This window comes from Neopelma chrysocephalum, unplaced genomic scaffold (assembly GCF_003984885.1).
Source record: "Neopelma chrysocephalum unplaced genomic scaffold, ASM398488v2 Primary Assembly neopelma1_45, whole genome shotgun sequence".
In the NCBI taxonomy this organism is placed as follows: domain Eukaryota; kingdom Metazoa; phylum Chordata; class Aves; order Passeriformes; family Pipridae; genus Neopelma; species Neopelma chrysocephalum.
Window position 1 is genome coordinate 12,948,799 of NW_020897704.1, and position 22,105 is coordinate 12,970,903.

The following is a 22,105-nucleotide window of genomic DNA, read 5'->3' on the forward strand; positions in this document are numbered from 1 at the left end:
AAGGCAGCTCTACGAGCTTATCTAGAGGACATAAAACTTTAAGTATATTTGGGAAAGTGCCTTGCTTATGCTATGGACTAGAGTTCTATGCCCTAAGCATCAGCTTCAGTGAAAGCCACCTTCTGCAACCTGTGTCAAACATACAGCCTGAAGTCATAAGCTTCCTTTCTCTGACCAGTTATTGAAGGCTTAGTGTCACAGAAACACAGAATATTCTGAGTTGGAAGGGACCTACAAGGATCATCAAGTTCAAGTGAATGGCCCATACAGGGATCAAACCCACAACTTTGGTGTTATTAGCACCACGCTCTGACCAACTGAGCTCATCTTAGGGTCAGACACCAAAATACAGCTTTCTGAGTAGGGAGTCGGCTAGGATTTAGTAATATGGGGTGGGGTGTTTCTCTTCTCCCTATTAGCAATTTTTCCAACAAAAGCAATGAATTCCACAATGCTTTGTAAGGAACTTGATTTATTTTATGTGAACAACTGCCCAGACCAATGTTATGGGTGCTTAAGTACTTTTACTGATGAAAACTTAAGCAACTAGGAATTTTACCTCTCCATAAGTTAGACGACAAAAGAAGGCAGATTTTGATGACCACAGATCTAGACAAACCCCAAAAGTCTACATAAACCTACCTATGTCTCTGAGGTCCTTTGGATTACTATAGAAATATAAAGTAACTGGAATATGACAAAGAATGATGGCTTTAGGCACCTATAGCAGTTTTTGACACACAAGCAGACACCTATTTCATGCTGTTCAGACACAAGACAACTTGGCAATGCAAGCTGTATGTACTACCAAGATGTTGTTTTAGCTGCATCAATACTAGCTTCTTCACAGCAATATTTTGGTAGTGTTGGTTACTAAGTGAATGTGATGTGCCAAGTCAGATGCCATTGAAGAATTTGAACACTTTTTAACCTATTTTTAATTTATTCTAGCAGCTCCCAAAATTCAATAGTGTATTAACATCATCTTCTTTAAATAAATATTGTCTTTGTTGCCTCTATTTCAATAATTTTTTTAATTTTCATCTGAAAAATACAATTGCAAGCCATATTATTCTGTTATTCTAATTAGATAACATTAAACAATGAAACTATTGTACAAAGTATAATCTTATACTTTACACTTCTTAAATTATACAAAAATATTAATAACAAGAAAATAAGAATGATTAGGTACTGATGTTGACAACATATAGAAACATGGGTTTAATGAGCAATGATAAAATGTCCACTTCACAGACATGATATAGCAAAGTATTCCCATTAGTATGAGATCAATGCTTTGCAAAAACCTGTAAAATAATTGGAGGAGCCTCAGTCTGCCCATAACACTTTAGATTACCTGCACTTACACACATGGAATGATTTTTCCTTCTTTTGCAAACAAATTGTTTCTATACAGACATGAAAAATTAAAACATGCAGCCAGCTGAGCCTCATCAACTGTGACTGAGTAAAGCCTGGGGCAACCAGGAGAAGCTGCATGATGAAGGCACTGAGGGACTTTGCACCAAGTTGTGTTAACTTGTGTATATTGCAACTATTCACCAAGAGTGTCAACCACTGTATAATAGCACCATACAGGGATGCATTTCCGACATTCTCTTTTTCCCAGTTGCTCCCACTAGCAGGGCAAAAGAAGGAAAACTTTTTTATTATATGAGAATGTACAGAAGAGAAAAGCTACACAGAGGTTTATGGAGGGTTTGCATAGATTTACACCAGCAACACAAGCCCAATCAGCAAATGTAGGTAGTGCTGACAACCTTACACAAGCTTACGGAACTTGCAGAGGCTTAGAATCACTCAGCATTTTAGCTAAAGTCAGGGCAGGACATCTCTAAGGGAACAAGAGAAGTTTTTTATACACGCTGCTACAATCAGGAAATTGTAAAAGTAACTTCTATTTTTACATAAGAAGGGAAATCTTGCCAAATCACCATTTTGAATGCCACCACCAGTGTACATTTCCCATTGAATTAAAGGTCAGACTATTCTCTGGGTTCTAAGAGCTCTTAAAGAATGAGTACAGTGCAATGCACATTTGCCAATAAAAGAAGTGTCCTGTGAAATGTGTGAATCATAGCAGCACAGGACTGTACTGCATGATTCCTCACACACCTGCAATCAAGCTTTCCAGGGAGCGCTCCACAGAATCTTCCGCAGAAAAAAATAATTCAATTTTTGCAAGAAGGGGTAGGGTGGTTTTGATGTAAAGCTTGAAAAAAAAAAAAGAAACACAAAACCACATTTCTGTGTTTCTCTTATTAACAAGTGCCAAATAAAATAACTGATCAAGCATCTACTCAATTCAGTTCCAATGTGAGTTAAAGAACTCATAACAGTACCAAGTTGAAAAAGAAAGCTCAACAATCAGTCAAAACCAAAACGGGAATCAGAAAATACAGATGACTTAAAATGAGTGGCGTGTGAATTCTGCCACTGGCTAAAGGCCACTAGAACACAGGTAGAGACAGTCCCTTCATCAGCCTAGAGTGGATTTCATGCTTTCCTACATATAAAGTGATTCACTATTTTTGTGCACAATGTGAAAATATCTTAGCAACATATCACAGGTATTAGTGATTATTTTCAACAAAGATACAAAGGAAATTCATTGATAAAATAATGGCAAATGTAATTTATTATGAAATTTAATACAAAAAATATATAATCTTTTAACTGGAAAGTATAGTGTTTTCTAGACCCTTTAATATAGGTTGAGGCCATGCTTTTAAAATTCAAAGAGAAGAATTTTAAAGCTGAAATTACAACATGTTCTGTGTTCAAATCCAGATCCCTGCTTTCATTAGACATACAGTACGGAACCTCTGCATTATTATAATTATTTTTTTAACCAAAATATATTTCTCCCATCTCCAAAGTAAGAAATTTTCTCTATTCAGATTTGCTGAAATAAAACTGACAGAATTATTTGAATAATCCATATTAGATTGATAGCTAGTCAGGAGGCTGATATGTTAATAACAGTAATACACTGAAAAAAGAAAAATGCATTGGGTAGAATCAAAACCTGGAGATACAGGAGAAATATAAAGTTTTGACAAACTGTCAGGGGACAAAACCAGGACAGCAGTATCCTCAGGATATAGGAAAAAAAAAGAAAAGGGCTTGGAGAAAAGGAGTTTCCTCATAACAGTTTTCCACCAATAAATTACAAATTAATCTCAACCCTACTGGTGAAACCAAAGCTTTATTCACTCTTCAGATGTTATAAAGCACCTCTGCAATCTTAATTCTCTAATTTTTTTTTCTTCTTAAAGGGATTTATTTAGCCAGGCTACTCTTGAATCAAAACATGGTGCCACTAGAGGCACTAGCCCACTGACCCTGGCTTACTACACACAGAAGATTTGAATTTCTTTCTTTTTTACATAAGGCACAGAAAATATGAGTGGTGCCTTCTTCTCTAAACGTAGGTGTGCGAAAAAATCTTCAATCTTGAAAAAAGGTCTAAAGCAGTCTGAGTTATATAATCTTATTAGTGTAATGTAGTCGTGGCCTTTTCAAAGGAGGGGATTTGGTTGCACAGTATCCAAACAAACCAGCAAGGACCTGGATTCCAGGTTGGTGTGAGGATACCACTGAACTACAGGACCACTTCAGAGACATAAATGTGAATTGGTTATTCAGTGAACTTGGCCAATTGCTTAACAATTCATATAAATGCTCAGTATGCACCAGATGATCTATTCCCAAGGACGTCCATCATCACTACACTGCTTTCCTTTTGTTGTGATTGTAGATGAGAATCCCAGAAGAGAAAAACAAAAGAAGCACATCCTGCCAAAATTGATACTGGACCTTTTTAGTCAATGATGCAAGTATGGATTTAGTAGCTTAATTGGTCACCCAATTCAGAATATTGATTCTTTTACACAACTCTTTTTCTTTTGTTGATATTGTTCTCAATTTCTAACAGCAGCTGTTGGTGCTCCATGTTCTCTGTTCAGTTGTTCTTCAGATGAAAATCTCCAAGTAAAGATTATCCTGTATCCCTGACAGCTTATCTTCTACAGCTGAGAGAAGACAGTTTGAAGTATGTCAGCTTACCTCAAGAAAAAAATCAAATTTCTGACCTATCTAGAAGATAAATTTCTAAATCTTTTAACATCAAGAAGGTGATTCAGAAAGTTCATGTATGAAATAAAAAATGGTTTAGAAATCATAGGAATGCTTACATTCAATAATGCTGCGAGTTTTGTTCATCATGTTTGTTACTCTCAGGATTTCTAAGATACTTTGGTTATTTAAGGAGAAAGGTCAATAATACATCTAAGGCCTTCAGGTTAAAAAAACCTATTGTCATAGGGAGATACAGCCTCTACCCAAACTTCAAGCTGCTTGAGGCTAGTCAGGAACTATGACTTATGCTTGTGAAAGAAGTTATTTGTGGCCTCTTCTGTTATTTGCTATTCTTGTTCTGCTGAGACAAGGTACTTCATCAGATTCATGCTATTGCCCCTCTAGTTCCCTGATAGTTCTCAAGCAATCAGTAAGATTAGTGCTGTCATCAAAATTCGTGTAAAACTGCCACTATCCTTTGTCTTTTTGGTACCATGTGAATTAGAGAACCCATTTTGCAACACTAGAAAGCCTCCTCAAAGTTTAAATAAAAATGGATCAATTCCTGAGGACAACTAGCACAAATATAGTAACTAAACTCTCATCTGCCATCACGCATGTGTTATATCACAAATAAATAACCTCAGCTGCTTGGCAGAGAGAAGAACACTAAATGACAGGCTATTCTATGGATTCTAAGAGCTCCTCAAGAACTCAGAACTCTTTAAATCACAAGCCAGTTAACATCAAATAAGGAACATGTGATATTCTTTTGTAGGAAAACTGCTTTAAAAAAATTGGGTTTGAAATTTCAGAACTTTTTCTTATCCTTTTTTCACTGCTATATATCTACTCTCCAGTGGGCAAGACATTAGGTTACCTGTTAGACAAATAATTTATATTGGTACTGCATTATTAAAAATATTTACTGCTTTTGGATTATTTGGTTTTGAAAATGGGAGAGAAAAGCATGATGTTTAAGGGAGGAGAAAGGAGTGAAAGAATGGGAGGAGGGGACAGAATTAGCAGCTTCAGCTTCTTACAGATGTGATTTGGGTGCAAGGACCTCTGAGAAACAGAAGCTGTTGTAACAGTACAGCCAAAAAAACCAGTTTAATGTCTTCATAGAATCTTTATGGAACATTCAAGCTCTAATATCAGAAGTGGTACACAACTACTGCTCTTCATTTTGTTACATCTATTATCACTTCATACTCCATTATACTATATCAGACAGATTCCTTCCCCCTTTCATCCTGAACAGTATTTATTTTCTTTGAATACCTGTTATTTTAAGGTATTTAGTCACAGAATATACAAGAGTTGATGCTCCCAATATGTAGAACTGAGAAATTCCTGATAAAAGAAGGTATAATGTTCTTTTTCCCTCTCAAGACTAACAAACAGTACAGTATTTTCCATCAGCATTGCTAGTTGTAGACATAGTTTGGACATCTGTTTACCCTAGACCTTAACTAAAATAAAATAATAATTTACTTTGATAAATAAATCCTAAAAATTATTTTTTGCTTGGTTTCCTTTTCATCCACTGCTTCCTCCTGATGGCAATGCAGCCCAACTTGCTCTGTACCCACTGATGGAGAGGTAGCACAGTGTTGATTGCAGCCTTTACCACCCTGCTCTGAAACAGAAAAAAACTCCCATGACAGCACATGGAAAGATATGTAAGACAAACTCATTTAACCAGACATTCCCAGCATCTTCAGAGAAACAGGTCATTGTACTCCATGCGTTTCCAGTGCATTATTAGGAAAACTGAATGTAGCAGTGGAAAAGAAAGCAAGGTCCACAGGCACCAGTTTGACCACCACTCCACCACAGGCAGGACAACTCAGGCACTGTCCCCGTGTTTATTTGTCAATTGATCTTTGCCTCTTCTATTTAGGCTGTCAGTTATTTGAAGCAGTAACCTCATTATCTTTTGGTATGTGTGGCTGTGCTGCAGTGTAGCACAGTGGGGCCCTCAATTCAGTTGATCTAATTTTTCCTTGAGATACCAAAAAGTCTGAATATGTTTGCCAATGTTTAAATACACCTTGGAGATGTGCTTCATTAGATACCCAAGAATAACATTTTCCTAGAGCTCTGCACTGCTCTATTCTGAACCATCAAAGTCGAAGCAATAGCTAACACTGCCTTGAAGAATAAAGTGGTCAATAAAGTTAGGTGCTGTTAGTTCCAGTGATGCAGACATTTCTTGGCAGTTTGGTGTGCTAAGCACAGGTTATTTTTTATTAACAATAGTTCTGTATGATGCCAAACAAGTAGATCTTTAACTGACAAAATCTCTTGTAAGATACTTTCCATACTGAACAACCTTGTAAGATAAATATATGAAACCACTGGAAGTCTGTTTCACACATTCCCCTTTGAATGTTCTTGGCTTTGTAATTCTTAGAAAAGGAAAAAACTATTTTTCAAAAAAAAAATTTGAAAGGCTTCATATTTGTCCAAACATAGATTGGTCAAATATCTCTCACATCCTTATTCAGAGCAGCAGAGTTATGAAAAGAGCTTCTTAGTTAGGGATACCCTCAACTAATATATAGTTACTGCCCACTTGACTTCTGCAACTCTCCTCAACATGGAAATCAGAAACCTCAGATGAAAATCTGGATATGTAATGGGGGTTTCTTTCAGAATTTACTCATTATTGTGACTAATATAAAATGTATTTGAAGGAATATAAACTATGAAAACACCTATCACCAGGAGAGGAAAGTCTCCCATATCCCCACAAGTTCTTTACTTCTGATTGCTACCCATGAAGCAGACTATGAATGACTTATGGTTTCCCAATGTAATACACTTCTCTGAACAGAAGCACCGACCTTGTTTGTTTTGCTTTGTTTTGTACGTGGAGATTTCATCAGGTCTGAAAGTGTGAACTGAATTCCCTGAAGGTTTCAAGTAGAAACACATTTTATTGACTTCAGTATCACAGAAATATAAGCTAATGGTGCTACCTTTGTTGTATATGACAAATAAAACCAACACCAGAAAAAAAAATATCACTGGATGTACTTTTGTTTCTGGGAAGCAGGCTAGATAATAAGCAGAAGCATGTTGCAATATATAGCATTTCAACAGTACACAAACAACACTGCAGCACGTAGGTTAAATTTGTATATAGACCAGATTATACTAAAACACAATAGAACAAAATTATATTTGAAAATGAGGCTCTTATTTAAATTGACTGAAAAAGACCCATGAATCTAAATATTCCCAGAAGATGGGAAAAAATATGAAGTCCCAGTAGAAAGGAAAGATATTACGAAGTGTTCATAGAATTAATATTTGCAGTGCAGTGTGTTAATTATATTCACCTAATACAGAGCACCCATAACATCAATAGGTAAACTAAACAAAAAGGGGATTTGTTATCACAATTTGGTACGTGGGGAATTGCTGCATGTAATGACTCCATTTCTTGCCTGTGGTCACTCACATATAGCATGTGGCTGAGTCACAAACTGAACCTTTTTTTCATCTCCTGCTGACAAATGTTATAAACAAACCATCCTTCCTCCAGCTTCTGTGTTAGTAGCAATATCCAGCGCAGTAAGCCTGAGCCACACACCCACTCCTCTCCATTCTTACATCATTAATTTTTTTCTAAATTAAAAAACTAGGAAGGAAACATACTCATCCCCATAATTTTTAAATTATTATTATTATTATTAATATTATTATTATTATTTCACATTTTCACTGTGAAGAATGCGTTTATGGGCTGCACCTTCTATCAAGGCAGAAGGATAGACTATTGTGAACTACTGTCGATCTGAGGTTATATCCCAGAGGATATCAATGAACATCTCTTCAAATTAATAGATCAATTTTTACTTTAATGAATCAGCTTGTCATTGTTTGACTTTTTAAAGTGCTGTTTAATCAAAATGTTTTCCACTATCATTTTATATTCCCTGTCTGGGAAGGAAGCATGCAGAGATTCTATTTTCAACCACAGATACACTATTTTGCCAGCTCTTAAAGAAATGGAATATGCAAGTGCCTGAAGGACATATCAAAGGAGACAGGTCTGACCATGACTGTCACTACCAAAACTGCTTTCCTGTGATGTACTCTCCTCAAAGCTTTATTCTTGTAATGACACAAATTTAGAGCTCTCTCTTCTCACATTAGTGAGGATTGGAAAGCTGCTTGCCCACATGGCAACTGCAGTTTGCCAAGAGCACTACTAAGCACAAGAGGCAACATAACTAAGTTGTTGTATGCCTGTAGCATTCAGAGTCCTACATGTATTTCATGGCCTTTCTCCAGATCCCTGGACTTGGATGGATAGTGTCAGGTAGTGCTAACCTGTGTTTAACAGCTACTATTTTTACCATGCCTACTTTTCTATAGGACAACTTCAATGGTTAGTGTTTCTTAATAACTTCACAAATAAGTTTAGGAGATGAAAACTGCTAAAATCCCACACAGCAGAAGAAGGAGAAGAAAATGCATGAGATAAACTTCAGCTAGGTCTTCTGAATTTGTAAAATTGTGAACTTTTCTTTCCCCCAGAACTGCCTTGTTAATGTCTGTATCTTGACTGCTGCAAATACAATCACACATCCTGCCCTGGGATACATGTATATAATTCCCATTGGCAATGTAGGGAAAATCAATTTTGTATGTCACTGAGAACTGTGACCACTTGTGGAAGGCAGCATTTGACTCTTGCAGTTACATGGTCATTTCTAATTTAGTAGAAAGGGGCACTGCATTAGTAAAAATAGAGAAATGTAAATTCATCCCATCCACAGGGGCTACAAATTCCAGTGGCAGAATCGATCCATTATCCTCATGTCACGTGAGGCCCATCCATTCTCTGAAGCACACAGGGATGTGCACTTGTATAACAGACAACTCAAATTCTTATCTAGAATCACTGAAATATAGAATGTTAAGGGGTTAGAAGTGACTTTAAAGATCATCTAGTCCCAACCTCCCCCCCAAACATGGGCAGGAACACCTCCCACTAGAACAGGTTGCTCAAAACCTTATCCAGCCTGGCCCTGAACATTGCCAGGCTTGGGTACAAACCCCAACCTTATCTAGTTTCTAATAAACACCAATTCAGTTGTTCTAACTCAAACTGGCTTATCCTAATGTAAAACAGGTATGGATTTAGAGCTCTGCTTCCTAGTTTCATAGAGAACATTCACTCATTTAATGTAAGTGAAAGAATGACTTAGTCTGACCTAGAAGGCTGAGAAACCAATGGTCATGTCCACTGCACTGCCAGCCTGAACAGAAAGCAATGCACAGTAAAAACTCAAGGTCGAGAACTCTCTATAAAGGTTCTTATGGTCTCACTGGCAATTAAACTTCTATAACAGAGGAAAGATTGTAAATGCATTTTTAAAGGGAAAAGATTGCCACCTATCTTTCATTTTTTTCCCCCCTCTTTGTGTTACAACTATGTCATTGGAAATAAAGGCTATGCTGCCTGCAGTTGGCTTTCTCTCTCTATTTTTCTGCACAAGAACTTGACCAAATTGAGCGCTGCTTTTGCTGTCTTGGCAATTGTTGCAAGATTTGTAATAAATTCATGGTTAGGCTGCACCCATTAATTGAACTTGTGGGCAATGGTATAGTCAGTTAAATATTACCGTTGCATACTAAAGAAATTTCCCTACCAGTTGTAAAGTACAGTGTTAGGACAGATAACCAGTACTCTTAGACTATGTACAGACCTTAAAAAAAAAAATGCCCAAAGGAGAAAATTTTGAACACCTGTACCCTTGAAAAGTAAGTTTTTGATTAAAAAATTATTTAAATTACATGAAAATAAGAAATCAGTTGAGAACTTTTCCCTCCTAAACATGAATACTGGAGATAGAGTAAAATTGCATTAAAAAAAGCTTTATCACAATTATGGTTGAGGGGAAATCTGGGTTGCAAACTATGTGATGGTGTCCTTTTTATTTATCTGATTATGGAAAATTCTTTAGCTAATCACATATCATCCTGTCTGCATTTGATAATTTATTTATTTTAAAATACCCACATTTCAGAAGGATTACTTTTCTTGGATTTTCAAGAAAATTTTGAAAAAAATATGCCAGTTGGGCACTATTTTTTTTCTACCACCACTGCTGAAGAGTCCTCAACTCTCCAAGAACATGTCAGCTTACCTAGAAATTCAGCAGTTGTCATCTGCAACACTACAATATACTTCAAAATGTAGTTTTTACTTAGTTAAATATGCCCATAACATAATAAAATAATGAGCTAAGAATTTAAGCACATAAAATGAACAGAAGACAGATTAGCCAGAGTAGACAGTTATTATTAACTTTTTTTAATTAATTATATTGTTTATAGGTTTCAAACTGTAGTCTTCATGGTTGTAGTGTTATTTTTTCAATGACAAATTTGCTTCTGTGAGTACTGTGTTTTACTTGACAAATGAGAACGTTTTATCATTGTCTTGTTTCAAAAAAAAACCGCCAAAAACTCCTCCTCGTGCCCATATTGCCAACAATATCTGTTACGTGTGTGCAGTAGTTGCAATACTGTTGGATTTTGCGTCTTTTTTATCCTGGATCTCTGGCACTAATGAGCATGTACTGGGGTTATAATAAGTACACTCTTATGCTAATGACCCTTCCAGACATTCTTAGAAGTGGGATTTAATCTCAAAACTTACTTGTACTTGCATTTCTACTTCAGCTGTGATGTTTCTCAGCATTTTCAGACAAACCTAACTCATAATAAATCTCACATAAATATAATATTTTTGATTTTCTGCATACAGATAATAATTTTTAAATGTTTTTCTCCACCTTCCTTTCTAATCAGTTGCAAATGGAACTCCTGAAATTAAGAATTTATATTTATTTATCATCAGCTTCCAAAAAAAAAGGGAAATGTTTGAACATCTTTTTTTAGGTGGATCTTTTCAAAGCTCTGTTCTTTAACGTTATGAAAGAAAAAATCTACAGTAGCATTCACAACAACTCAGCTTTCAAAGAGCATCCATTCATTACCATATAAATAGCACAGACATTTACTCAGTATACCTTCCTCTGCCTATCATTCCTCTGTCAAGCCTTTAAGTTCAAAAGTGCACCTTTTTTTTTTTTTGCCAAAACCAGAAGACCCATTTTATGTCTACTAAGCAATTATTTTATGAGGGAAGAGCAACGGAACTTCAGTCCATTTTAAATGATATACTGCCTGTCAGACAAGTAGATCTGTTTGAAAGTCATGGCCCTGACAGTCGGACACGGCCTACGTGACTCTGCTTAATTCCATGTCTACTGTCAAAATAGGTGAATACTGTCAACAGAAAAAAACAATTCCCGAGATTTCAGAATATTTTGGATATAGATACCATTGACATATGCAGCAACAGAGAAACATGTATGCAAGACAGTATGAACTTTCATTTCAATGCCTGTTACACACAAACAAAATCTCCTAGTTTACATGCTTCCTCTGTTGCCCTATTGCATTCTAAATCCCATTATAGTATTATATTATGTACAATACTGTGAAATATGAGGCAGATCAAACTCCCTCTGTTGGACATCAATTTAAGCAACATAGAAAACTGCTTTTTTTTTTCTTTAAAGTATTGCTTTCTAGAACTGCAGAAGAAATAAGATTATTATTATTCTAGAGCCCGCGTTTATGGGAACTACAACTTTGAAACACTTCTTTAGAAATTAATTAGGCAATGCATAGTTGAATTTCTTAGCAATAATGCAGAAGACACGAACCAAGCCACAAATCTATTTACAGGAAGACTGCTACAGAACCACCTCTTCACACCTTGCAAATGGCCTCAGCAGCATTAATTCAGATTGCCTGTTGCCACTAAGAAAACAGATTTGTTCATCTCCACCCTACTTACATGGCACTGTGCGGAGGTAGAGATTGTCTCTTATGATCTGCTGGAGCTCATGGTCCACCGAGCCTTTCTGGAACCGTAAATTGAGGTAGTGACGAAGGTCCTTATCAACAATGCCTCCTGTCAAGGAAAAGACAAATGAAAGCATGATTTAAAATTATATTGCCTTGATGGAAGCAATGAATCACTTGTGAAGTCTTTGTGGCTCATTTTCCTTCATGTTTCTGTGATGATGAAGGACAGAAGCACAAAGAGCTTTCTGGTTAAGGTATGAAGTTGGTACTATATTATCAACTATTGACAACTGTAAAGGTTAAAAACAGTTAATGAAAAATAACTGGCTACATCTTTACAGTTCAGAAAATACATATAGGATTATAGACAAAGTTTCAATTTTTTCTCTGCCCAAAAATTGAACATATTGTTATTATATAATTACCTACATATGTATCTAAATAATACATTATTAGGTATAATACATTATTGGGTATTATGTTTCCCATGGCTTTGTGCCAATTTCCCACCTGCTTATTAAACAAAAAATCCTGGTTCAAAATGTCTCTGCAATGTTCAGTGTTTTCAGTCCACGTGTAACCAGAATAAAATGTGGTTGTACTTAATGATCATATAAATGTTTCTAATAGACCTCACATCTGAAGGAGATATTATCACAAACAAGGGTTCATATTTTATTTCCACCATCAAAGAGTCATTAGTAATACAACAACTCAGCATAGAACTGCAAATATGGAAAATATTGAGTTAAAAACCCTGTATTTGCCACTTTTACTATAACTTTAGGACAAAACAATTTAAACTACTGTTTAGCCAATGACTGGTGTATCATGTTCCACTATGAAAGGCATACCTACAAATCTAATCCAACACAATTAATAAGCATCTCCTGATATAGTTCCTCTTCATTTCTTTTCATGCTGAATATGGATCACATTTATAATTATAAAGAAAAAGTCTATACATAACTCAATTTCTTCCCTCTCTGATATTCTGACATTACAAAAATATAGAAAATCATTACTACTCTGAGTTCTGACATATAATCCCAAGATGAAAAATTGCAAGCAGATAGATCCCTAACTTGTTGCTTCACACATTCAACCTTAAAACATTTTTCAAATGGCATTTGCTATTGAACCCTCTGCCAAAAGTCTAACTGATTTAGACTTTATAAAGATTTTCCTGCAAAAAGGAACATAGAACATTCCTACCTGATTATTTGAAAGTCACTGCAGAGAACAAATGGTTATAAATGAAAATACATTTCTCCTTACAGCTACTCCTATTTATCTGCCAATTAGAAGTCCATAATCTTATTATTGCTGTTCTTTGTCAATAACTTCAAAACCTTTTGTTCCAGGTTTATAAAAAGCTCATAAATAATTTCTCTCATCTTTAGCTAAAGGCAAAAAACCACTGAAATTTCATAATCAAAGGGGGGAAAAACAGTGCACCCCAGCTCATAACAGACACAAAGAAATACCTGTAAGCCCAGTTCCCAGAGGCTGAGAACTTCCATATGGATCTCTGTTCTTCAAGGATCTCAGTTGAGCCACTTAGTCTACTACTTTGTACCACTAACACTGTTTAGATCAGTGGGCTCGGATTGCAGATCAGACCATCCTTTCTTCTGCTAATTTCTTGAGAGATTTCAGAGGAGGCAAGGCAAGGGCTGGAGGAGGCTGCAGAGAGACTCTCCGAATCCACTGTCCTTTCTGATCGGCTGCAGAGAGTAAAGGTCCTGCAGCTCTTGCTCTTCTTGCTCTAATATACAGAACATGCCCAGTGATGCAGATGCTTTCTGGCAGCCTCAGAAAATGCCAGCTCGAGAACAACAGCTGTAGCCTGCCCACTGACACAAACCTGAATCACTCAACTTATAACGTAAGTAACTTTAGGAACCTACACAGATTTCTGACTCTCAGAGTGCATTTTTTATTTACAGCCTTTTGCTTCAAACACAGCCATTTAGTTCATTTAGTTCACCATGTGTAATGAATGCACTAAAACCTCCAGAGCACTTCATAAAAAGTCACCTGACATTTTTGGCACATTGCATATTCCAAACTGGAGTATAAAAACGTATATTTACAGAAGGAGATGCCTACAGCCCTGCATTTGTTGCATGAAGATTCAAAAGCAGGTTTCTAACAGATATAAAACCAGTACATGGTGTAGAGGAAAAAACCTTACCAGCTTCCAAGCACAATGGAAAAAATATGATTTTTTCCTAATATCTGAGTATATATTGTAAGATTAGCAAAGTCAATTTTAAAGAGCAGTCAGATGAACTACAGACAAATTTTCTTCTTCAAAAGTCATTCTGTTTTCTGAACTAACTGGTGTTTTTCAATTCTTTGGGCATAAGTTACCTTTTTTTTAAGTCTGGTATAATAATGACTTTTTCCTCCTGGATATTTTTTAAAAAATAAAATAGTTCTAGAGTCCTAGTTTTTATCTTTAGTTCAGCCTTCCAACTGTCATTCTGCCTTTCTCCCCTAAAAGACTTTGTAGATTTACCTGATGCTTTTTAAAAGCACATTTGACTCCAGATGTGCTTTCGTGCTATTTATAATACTTGAGTTTTGGAGCAGCCTGATCCTTTGAAAGTACAATCAGAACAACATTTTGTATGTGCAATTATGGGGCCATAAGACTTTTTGTAAGAAAACTATAGTGAATTGCGAGTACGTAAACCAGCCTTGATTCAGCATCAGTGAATTACAGCTTGTGTTACAGACTGTATAAATAAAGAGTAACATGAGTAATAATAATAGGACTATGTCCTCGAAAAGAATGAAAATAAGAGACAGAAAATAGTATCATTTGGTTTACTTTGGAGGGAAAGAAGAAACTTCATGACATTGTCAGTAACTTCATAGAAAAAGAAACAAAGTGTGTTACAGCCAGTGACTACCACTGAGTGGTCCCATCCAACCCAGTTGGTTTCTGACTTGGTTTCTATACAACTCAATATCCCTTTATTTTCTCTTTTTGAGGTACATTGAAAACTGTTGAGACATTGAAAAATTCCTGACATGAACCTAACCCCTTTCTTTTCTATCATTTCCAGGCAGCCCACAGTAGAGCAGTTCAGAATGATGCTCAGGGACCACAAGTGCCCATGGCACCGTGGCACAAATGCACAGTGGCTCATGAGGTGGAGCTCAGAGAGAAGGTGCCCACCAAGGCGACGTCCTGCTCACCACATGTGACAGCAAAAGGAAGCACTGTAGTGAGTCAGAGCTCAAGCTTTAGAAACCCAACCCAGAGACCATAATTTAAAGGGTTCTTTGGCCACTGCCATGAGAGGAAGCTGACAACTGTGTGATGGAGCATGCACTGGCTTGTAGCCATGTAGGGTTTCTATTTTTTTTTTCTTCTTTTTGCTGGCTTGAGGCCTGTGCACTGTTTCAGTTTCATTTCACTCCAATGAATCCCTTTGCTTTGCTAGCTGGGAAAGATAGGACGTGAATTAAATACTTTCAGTAATGATCTCTTGCATAATGTATGTCTGGTTTAGGTACAGCTACCAATCATGATGGCAAACTCATAACCATGACTGAATTTGATTCCAGATATTATAAAATTAGATACACTTGGATGAACTAAAAAATGCTCTGTTTGCATGTTATACTTATGAATTTAATGAGTAAAGTATATCTTTTTACAGTGTTTTAATGCATTTCTGTTAAGTTTCCTTCCCTTCATAAAATCTAGTATAAAATCAAAGTCCAATCAAAGTCCAAAAAAAAAAATAATATAAAGAATACACAGGCAAATACTTTGTAGCTCATTAGAGGGTTCAAAACTGAAGAAGATAACTGCCATTTCCAAGAAAATGGCAGGGATAAAGGTTTATAGTTTTCTCCAGCCCTAAATACTGTAACTGTTATTTTGTAAGTTCCTATTTGGTAACCCATCGATGCTGCAGCTGGAGTCTACTCTTGTATTTTATTTTCCACAAAGGACTAATTCTAAACACAAACATTCCTCTTGTTGTTCCCTCAGTGTTAGCTCTAAATAATTTGTCTTACTCTTAACAAATTTTTATGGTTATAACTTTTCAACAAACATTTCTGAGTATTCACCCATTAGTATTTTCTCATCTTGTATCATAACCTTTCAGTGAACTGTCTTGCTAAAATGTGGTGGGGTAAATTGTTTTTTAACAGTACAGTCAATTGCATCTCAACCATGAATAATTTGCCTTAGATATTTTATTTGCTGGTAATAAAATGTAAAAGATTTCAGTTCCCTGGCTCCTATAAATACTCCTGGTTAGAAATATCTATAAGCAAGCAAGACTTTTAGATCTATATTTGCATCTGTACATGACCTGTGTCTGGGGAAATTAAAGGTAATATCTTGGCATTGTTACCCTGTGAAAGCAGACAAGTTCATAGACTTTCATTATAAAATACTTCCTCTCTTGTACTGCCTGACTTGCATCAGTTTGGATCTCCCTTTGTTTTCAACAAATTTCCATTTCTGACTGTAAATATAAGCCATATATTTGGCGAAGTCAAAAGCCTTGAATGATGAGGCTTTCACTATCTTCAACAGGACTATTCTACTGGAGAGTCTCATCTCAAGTATTTACTCAGGTGGTACCTGGAGCTTTATATCCATACTATGGTATGGCTCCATGGACATCTGACAACAGCTCGAGTTTCTTCAGAACCTCTTCAGTAGAAGACATGCAATTTGGTGCTAGACTAACTTATCCCTCATCATTCACAGATGATCTAACTGACTTTTCAATCAGCAGCCTAAATTAAGACCTGGATTCTTTAAATCAGCTATCAGGAATATTTGATTTTTTAGTTCTTTCTCTACCGAAGAGAGAAAGTTTTTTACCCATGAAGGTGAGTGCAAGAATAATTTTTCTATGATTCTTTCTGGAATATACCAAGGAAATCTTAGTCATCACAGATAAAAAGCTGTATAAGGATCTAGAATACCTGAAATTATCCTACAGAACCCCTCTTAATCATACCAATAATTTCTATGATTCTTTCATTCATTCGTATACAACCTAATGTTGTACATGAGGTGACCTGTAATTACCCTCCTCCTGTCCTGTTCTCCAAACCCACACAGTTGGTGGATGCACAAAACTCAGCAGTGCAAACTTGAGCAGCAGTGAGGGACTGGCACTACCCAGTTGTGAGAAAGCCCTTGTCAGCCAGGGTTCCAACACTCTCCTGCCTAAAAGATTTTAAACATAAAAGAAAATTGACTGCTATATCCCCAGGTTCTTTCCTCAAATAATCCTCTTGAGAAGAGAAGCAGAATTTTTTTTCCCCTGCAAGTTCTGTGATATTTTATTGTAATAAACTTCAAAAAAATATCTTTAAGAAAGCATTCATTAAATGGAAAATGATGATTACTATTAATCATATGAATTGCTAATGTTTGTAGTACAAATGGTACTTTTTAAACAAATGGAGTATGAATTATCTTAGTACTTGATTATTAATAAAGATCTCAGGCTTTTAAAACTTCTGAACCAGTATGAGATGATTTACTTTAATAGTTTCTTTAACTGGCAACAGTAACCAGAAAAATCACTTTTAAGAGAGAATATGAAAATTCCAAGTAATATCAAAACTCATGGCTGGATTTTATAAGGATTCATTATTAAAATACAGCTGGTAGCTAAACCTATTACTTAAGGGAAATTATCCTCAACAAATCTATATAGTCCTCAGAGTAATATAAAGATGAGTGTTGGCATTTCATTAATCATGGTATAATGGACATATTCAACAAGGGAAGTTCCTTCAGGTTTCCATGTAAAATATGTAATCACTATAGCAGTAGTCTGAAAACAGTACATCAAAATTTAATAAATTATAAGAGTTATGTATTGCACTCCTAGTCATCAGCTGAAGATCACACATTTTATTTTTAAAGCCTTTCTATCCCTAGACTAAACTCTGTGAATCTTTGAACTTCTGCCTGCCTTTCACCACGACCTTCAGCCAAGTCTGCCATCTGACTTATCTGCAAAGTCTCAAACCATCAGGGGTGAGCTATGATCTACAAGCTTGACTGTGGAATCTGTGGAAAGATGAAGTGTGATGGAGAACCAAGAGGGAATTATGCAAGAAAACTAGACTCCTCAGGAAGAAAATTAATTTCTTTCATACTTGGGGCTACTCCAATAAATTCCATTCCTTTATCCTTTAATGGAGATCTAAACAAATTTCAAGAGTAAAGGCTTTTGAATTTGATGTAAATTTACATCTTGGAGTTCTTATATGTGTTGCCATATGTGATGAAAATATGATGAAAAACATTTTAAGACCTAGCTTATTGATGGAAAATTGGCTTCTTTCACAGCCTGCTATTTTGCAGACTTTCTTTAGAAAGATTATACTATATTACTAACCTGTTTGCCTATTGATCTCTTATATTACATATCATACACATGTATTGTATTTATAACACACTTCCATCCTTAGCTATATTATTTGATTTCTTCCTCCTAGTATTTTAAATTCAAAGTTTTAAAATACAGTTCTGTAGGGATTACAGGTTAAATTGCAAGGGGATGACACTATATACAGCAATGAATGATTTTCTCCATGATCAGCATTCATATTTGGATTGTATGTCTCTGTACAAATATGTAATTCCCTAATCTCTGTGGGTGATATATTCCACCTGCTCTCCTAAAACCAGAAGACAGGCTAAGGTTTGCACACTCTGTGATCTTCAGAGTGAAGAAAGTTTCCACTTTCTCTGCTGCTGGGAGCGGAGGAATCCTTACTGCCTAAGGACAACTTGGGTTCAGTTCACCACTGTGTTACACCTGCCTTTGTGGTACCTTTCACTTGGGTAGTCAGAGTAAGGACTAGATAAACAGGATACCCTGCAGCAGCCACAGGATGAGAGCCGCACCATGTGGGTAGACTGATCCTAGGGACACTGTGAAAGCATATGATGCCCTGGATTTATTTTCTTAGCTTTGTGGCTAACCTTACACCTCTGTTTGAAATGTGAACTGTGCTAGAAGCAAAAACGGAGTTTGTAATGATTCAGGGAGACTCTGTCAGCAGGAGAATCAACTGAGCCAAACACATCTGCATTTTGTACCTTATCTCAAATTACTGAACTTCAGCTTTTATTACAATACAGATCCCCACTCCTCTTGGCTACAGAAGGAGTGTTCCATTGCAAAGCCTGCTGGCAGCACGCCACATGGACTTTGTTACCTCAAAGTTACGTCAAGTTAACCTCAAAAACCTGACATTTAACTAGTAAAATGCATTTTGTGGCTTTGCTCTTTGGAGGTACTTTGTTTTGTTCTCTTCAGTTAATTTACTGCTCAGCACAGGTCTAGACTGGAATTTCTGGGAAATGCCATGATTTAACTGGTCGGTAAAAAGAAAAAAGCCCAGTTGTCATTCATGTAACGAACAGAGAGGGCAGTTTAGGGTGCTTTGCTTTCAGAATACTTGTCTTTTATTCATTGTTCCACTCAGTAGGTGCATAAATAAAGTGATGTTCAAATACTGCTGCTGCTTCTCTACAAAGCCTGTCTGGAAATAACTGCCTTTTACTCCAGTTTCATAAATTCAGTAAAGCTAATTATGAAACAACTGTTTGTAGGTGACTCCAGTTTATCAATTATTTGATTGATAACTTACACACAAACGTTAATATTTGCTATTGAGATATTTAAAAGACTGTAATTGTTCCTACAAGATTTACTACAAGGCAAAAAATTATCTTTACAGATGCTTTTGAAAAACACAAAATTGTAAGAGATGATACATTTGCTTACGAAGTGAGAATTTCAGAAACTACACTCATCCTGTGCAGTCATATAGAATCCAGCAACATTTGCATGGATAGGTTTCTCTTGAAATTTGTATATATTTACAGAAGTCTTTACTAGCAGTCAGATACTACCTGGCATTCAGATGCTCTCACTCATAGAAATATCCTTTTATTTGGTCAAAGGGTATCACAATATAGTTTGAAAGTTGCTAAGGCAATGTTTGCTATATAACCTAACTCCCAGATACAGTTCCCAAAGAAAGTTCTAGAAACTGACTTCAAGAAGGCAGTTGGAAAAGGGAAATAAAAAATCTTATTGGTATTCTGCTAAAGACAAAGTCTCTTTGAAAATTGATGGCACATAAAGATGCAAACTCATAGAATAAGTTTAACCAGCGATTGACTGCAAGATGCTAAAACCACTTGAACAGAATTACTATGGGTGGGTTTAGCTTCAGAAAAACATTTATATTTTTATTTGAGTTGAATATATTTCCAGGAAAATGTTTAGTATTCTGGGAAAATCCACATTAGCCACAAAAGTCCAATAAACAAAGTTAGCCAAGGAGATAAAAAATGTCATAAAGATGTAAGAATTTTATTTTTAATCAAACTATAGCAAAATATTTTTTAATGCATATACTTGGAAAACAAAAAATACCCATGCTTCTTTCTGTGTGCTGTTTAGTGACGTTCATTAGAAAAAAAACCACACAAATTGGCTTCTCTGGAAAAGCTCAGACGCAGCATTAATCTGTGGTACACAATAATGGTGATAATGTGGGGCTCGTTCATTCTGGCTGGGTACAAATTATGCTTCATTACGTCAGTGTAATTCTCTGTGGTTTTAAGGGTGAGTCACCTCACATTGAAACCCCACAACCTCTCCTGGGCTCAGCAGGAGGATGCCCAGCACACCTGCTAAAAGGGCATGCTCAGAGAGTATTCTTCAGGAATTATCCTCGCACATCTTACTTGTACTGAAAGCCACCTCTGCTGTCCCCATCCAGAGCTTCCACAGTCCACTTTGAGCTCCCCCTGCTCCTAAAAGCCTGTGCTGAGAGATACATGGATAGTGTCGGTCTTCACGAACAATCTGTTACAAGTTTTATTATTCAAGCAAAGGCAGAATTTACAGGAATACGTTCAAATTTCTCTTCCTGTGGACAAACATTCTTCTGCCCTTGCTTTGCAATGGGTAAAGCCAGCTCCTTGTAAAAATAGCAACATCTCCTCACCTCTAATGGAAAAATTACTGTTCTGTCTAATACTCTTTTTCTATTAATACATCTATACAACTGTTAATCTACTAGGGACACAAATACTCTTTTTCTCTAATACTCTTTTCATTTTATCTTCTTTGCGGAAGACAACTGTGATGGAACTTTGAGGTCTGACATGTATTTGAATAAAATATGAAAGACTGAATTGTAATAGTGGCATAATTTTACCAGACTTGAATTATTTGAGAGGTATTTTACTTAAATTATAGCTGCACAATTTTAATTGCTTGAGATAGAGTCTTATTTTCCTTACTTCTGGAAATAATATTGCCATATTAATAGGCTGTGAATTATGTACTGACATTTTGTAAAAAGAAAGATTAATCTGGGTAAAAGAATCCCAGTAATACACAATTTATGAGGGAAGCAAGCTCACAGAGGCAACCATTGTATGAGTTCTAATAATAGTTTAAAAATATGATTTAGGTGGGTATCTGTATCATGGCAGCCCAGTTCTTTAAAGTCTTAGCATCATATCAGTCTGAACTCATAATGTACCATGAAAATTCACTACCATAATACATTACTTCCTTGCTTTCTGATACTCATAAATAGAATAAAAGCATTTTGCAAACTTTGTACTCATGAAACTCGTCAATTGGAAAGTCAGTTTTGCAATAGATAATCTGAACTTTGCAGAGTTCACAAAATAAATGCTAAACTCTGAGACTGAATTGCATATATGTTATGAAATGGGTATCCTTTCCCCAAAAAGCTCTTTTCCAGAATCAAGTGTCATTCATGGCATTCATATTGAGTCAAAATAAGAGTAAAACACTGAGAAAAATTAAAAGGGGAGTTGTTTTACAGCTGTGTTTCAGCAATATTTAGTCCTTGTAGGACAGCACTGAAGTGGTGATACATGTTACATGCCAAGAAACCTGCATTTCAGTCAAGACAGAAGAGTAGATGAAGACTGTGGAGTTTTGAGGTTCCCTGGAAGGAAAGCTGCTCTACTAGTGGAACAGGTCATTATCAGGCTTAAAAACAAATCAAACAAGAAATGACTAGCAGCAGA

At 36.1% G+C, this 22,105-nt stretch overlaps 1 protein-coding gene across 13 annotated transcripts in view; it reads right to left on the reverse strand.

Moving 5' to 3' along the window:
• Positions 1-22,105, reverse strand: part of MAGI2 (membrane associated guanylate kinase, WW and PDZ domain containing 2) — a 735,331-nt gene that overhangs the window by 500,882 nt on the left and 212,344 nt on the right. For all 13 annotated transcript variants that reach the window (XM_027679447.1, XM_027679440.1, XM_027679438.1 and 10 more), the window contains exon 2: positions 11,999-12,115. In XM_027679447.1, coding sequence (XP_027535248.1) covers positions 11,999-12,115 — 117 coding nt within the window. The remainder of the gene's footprint in view (positions 1-11,998; positions 12,116-22,105) is intronic.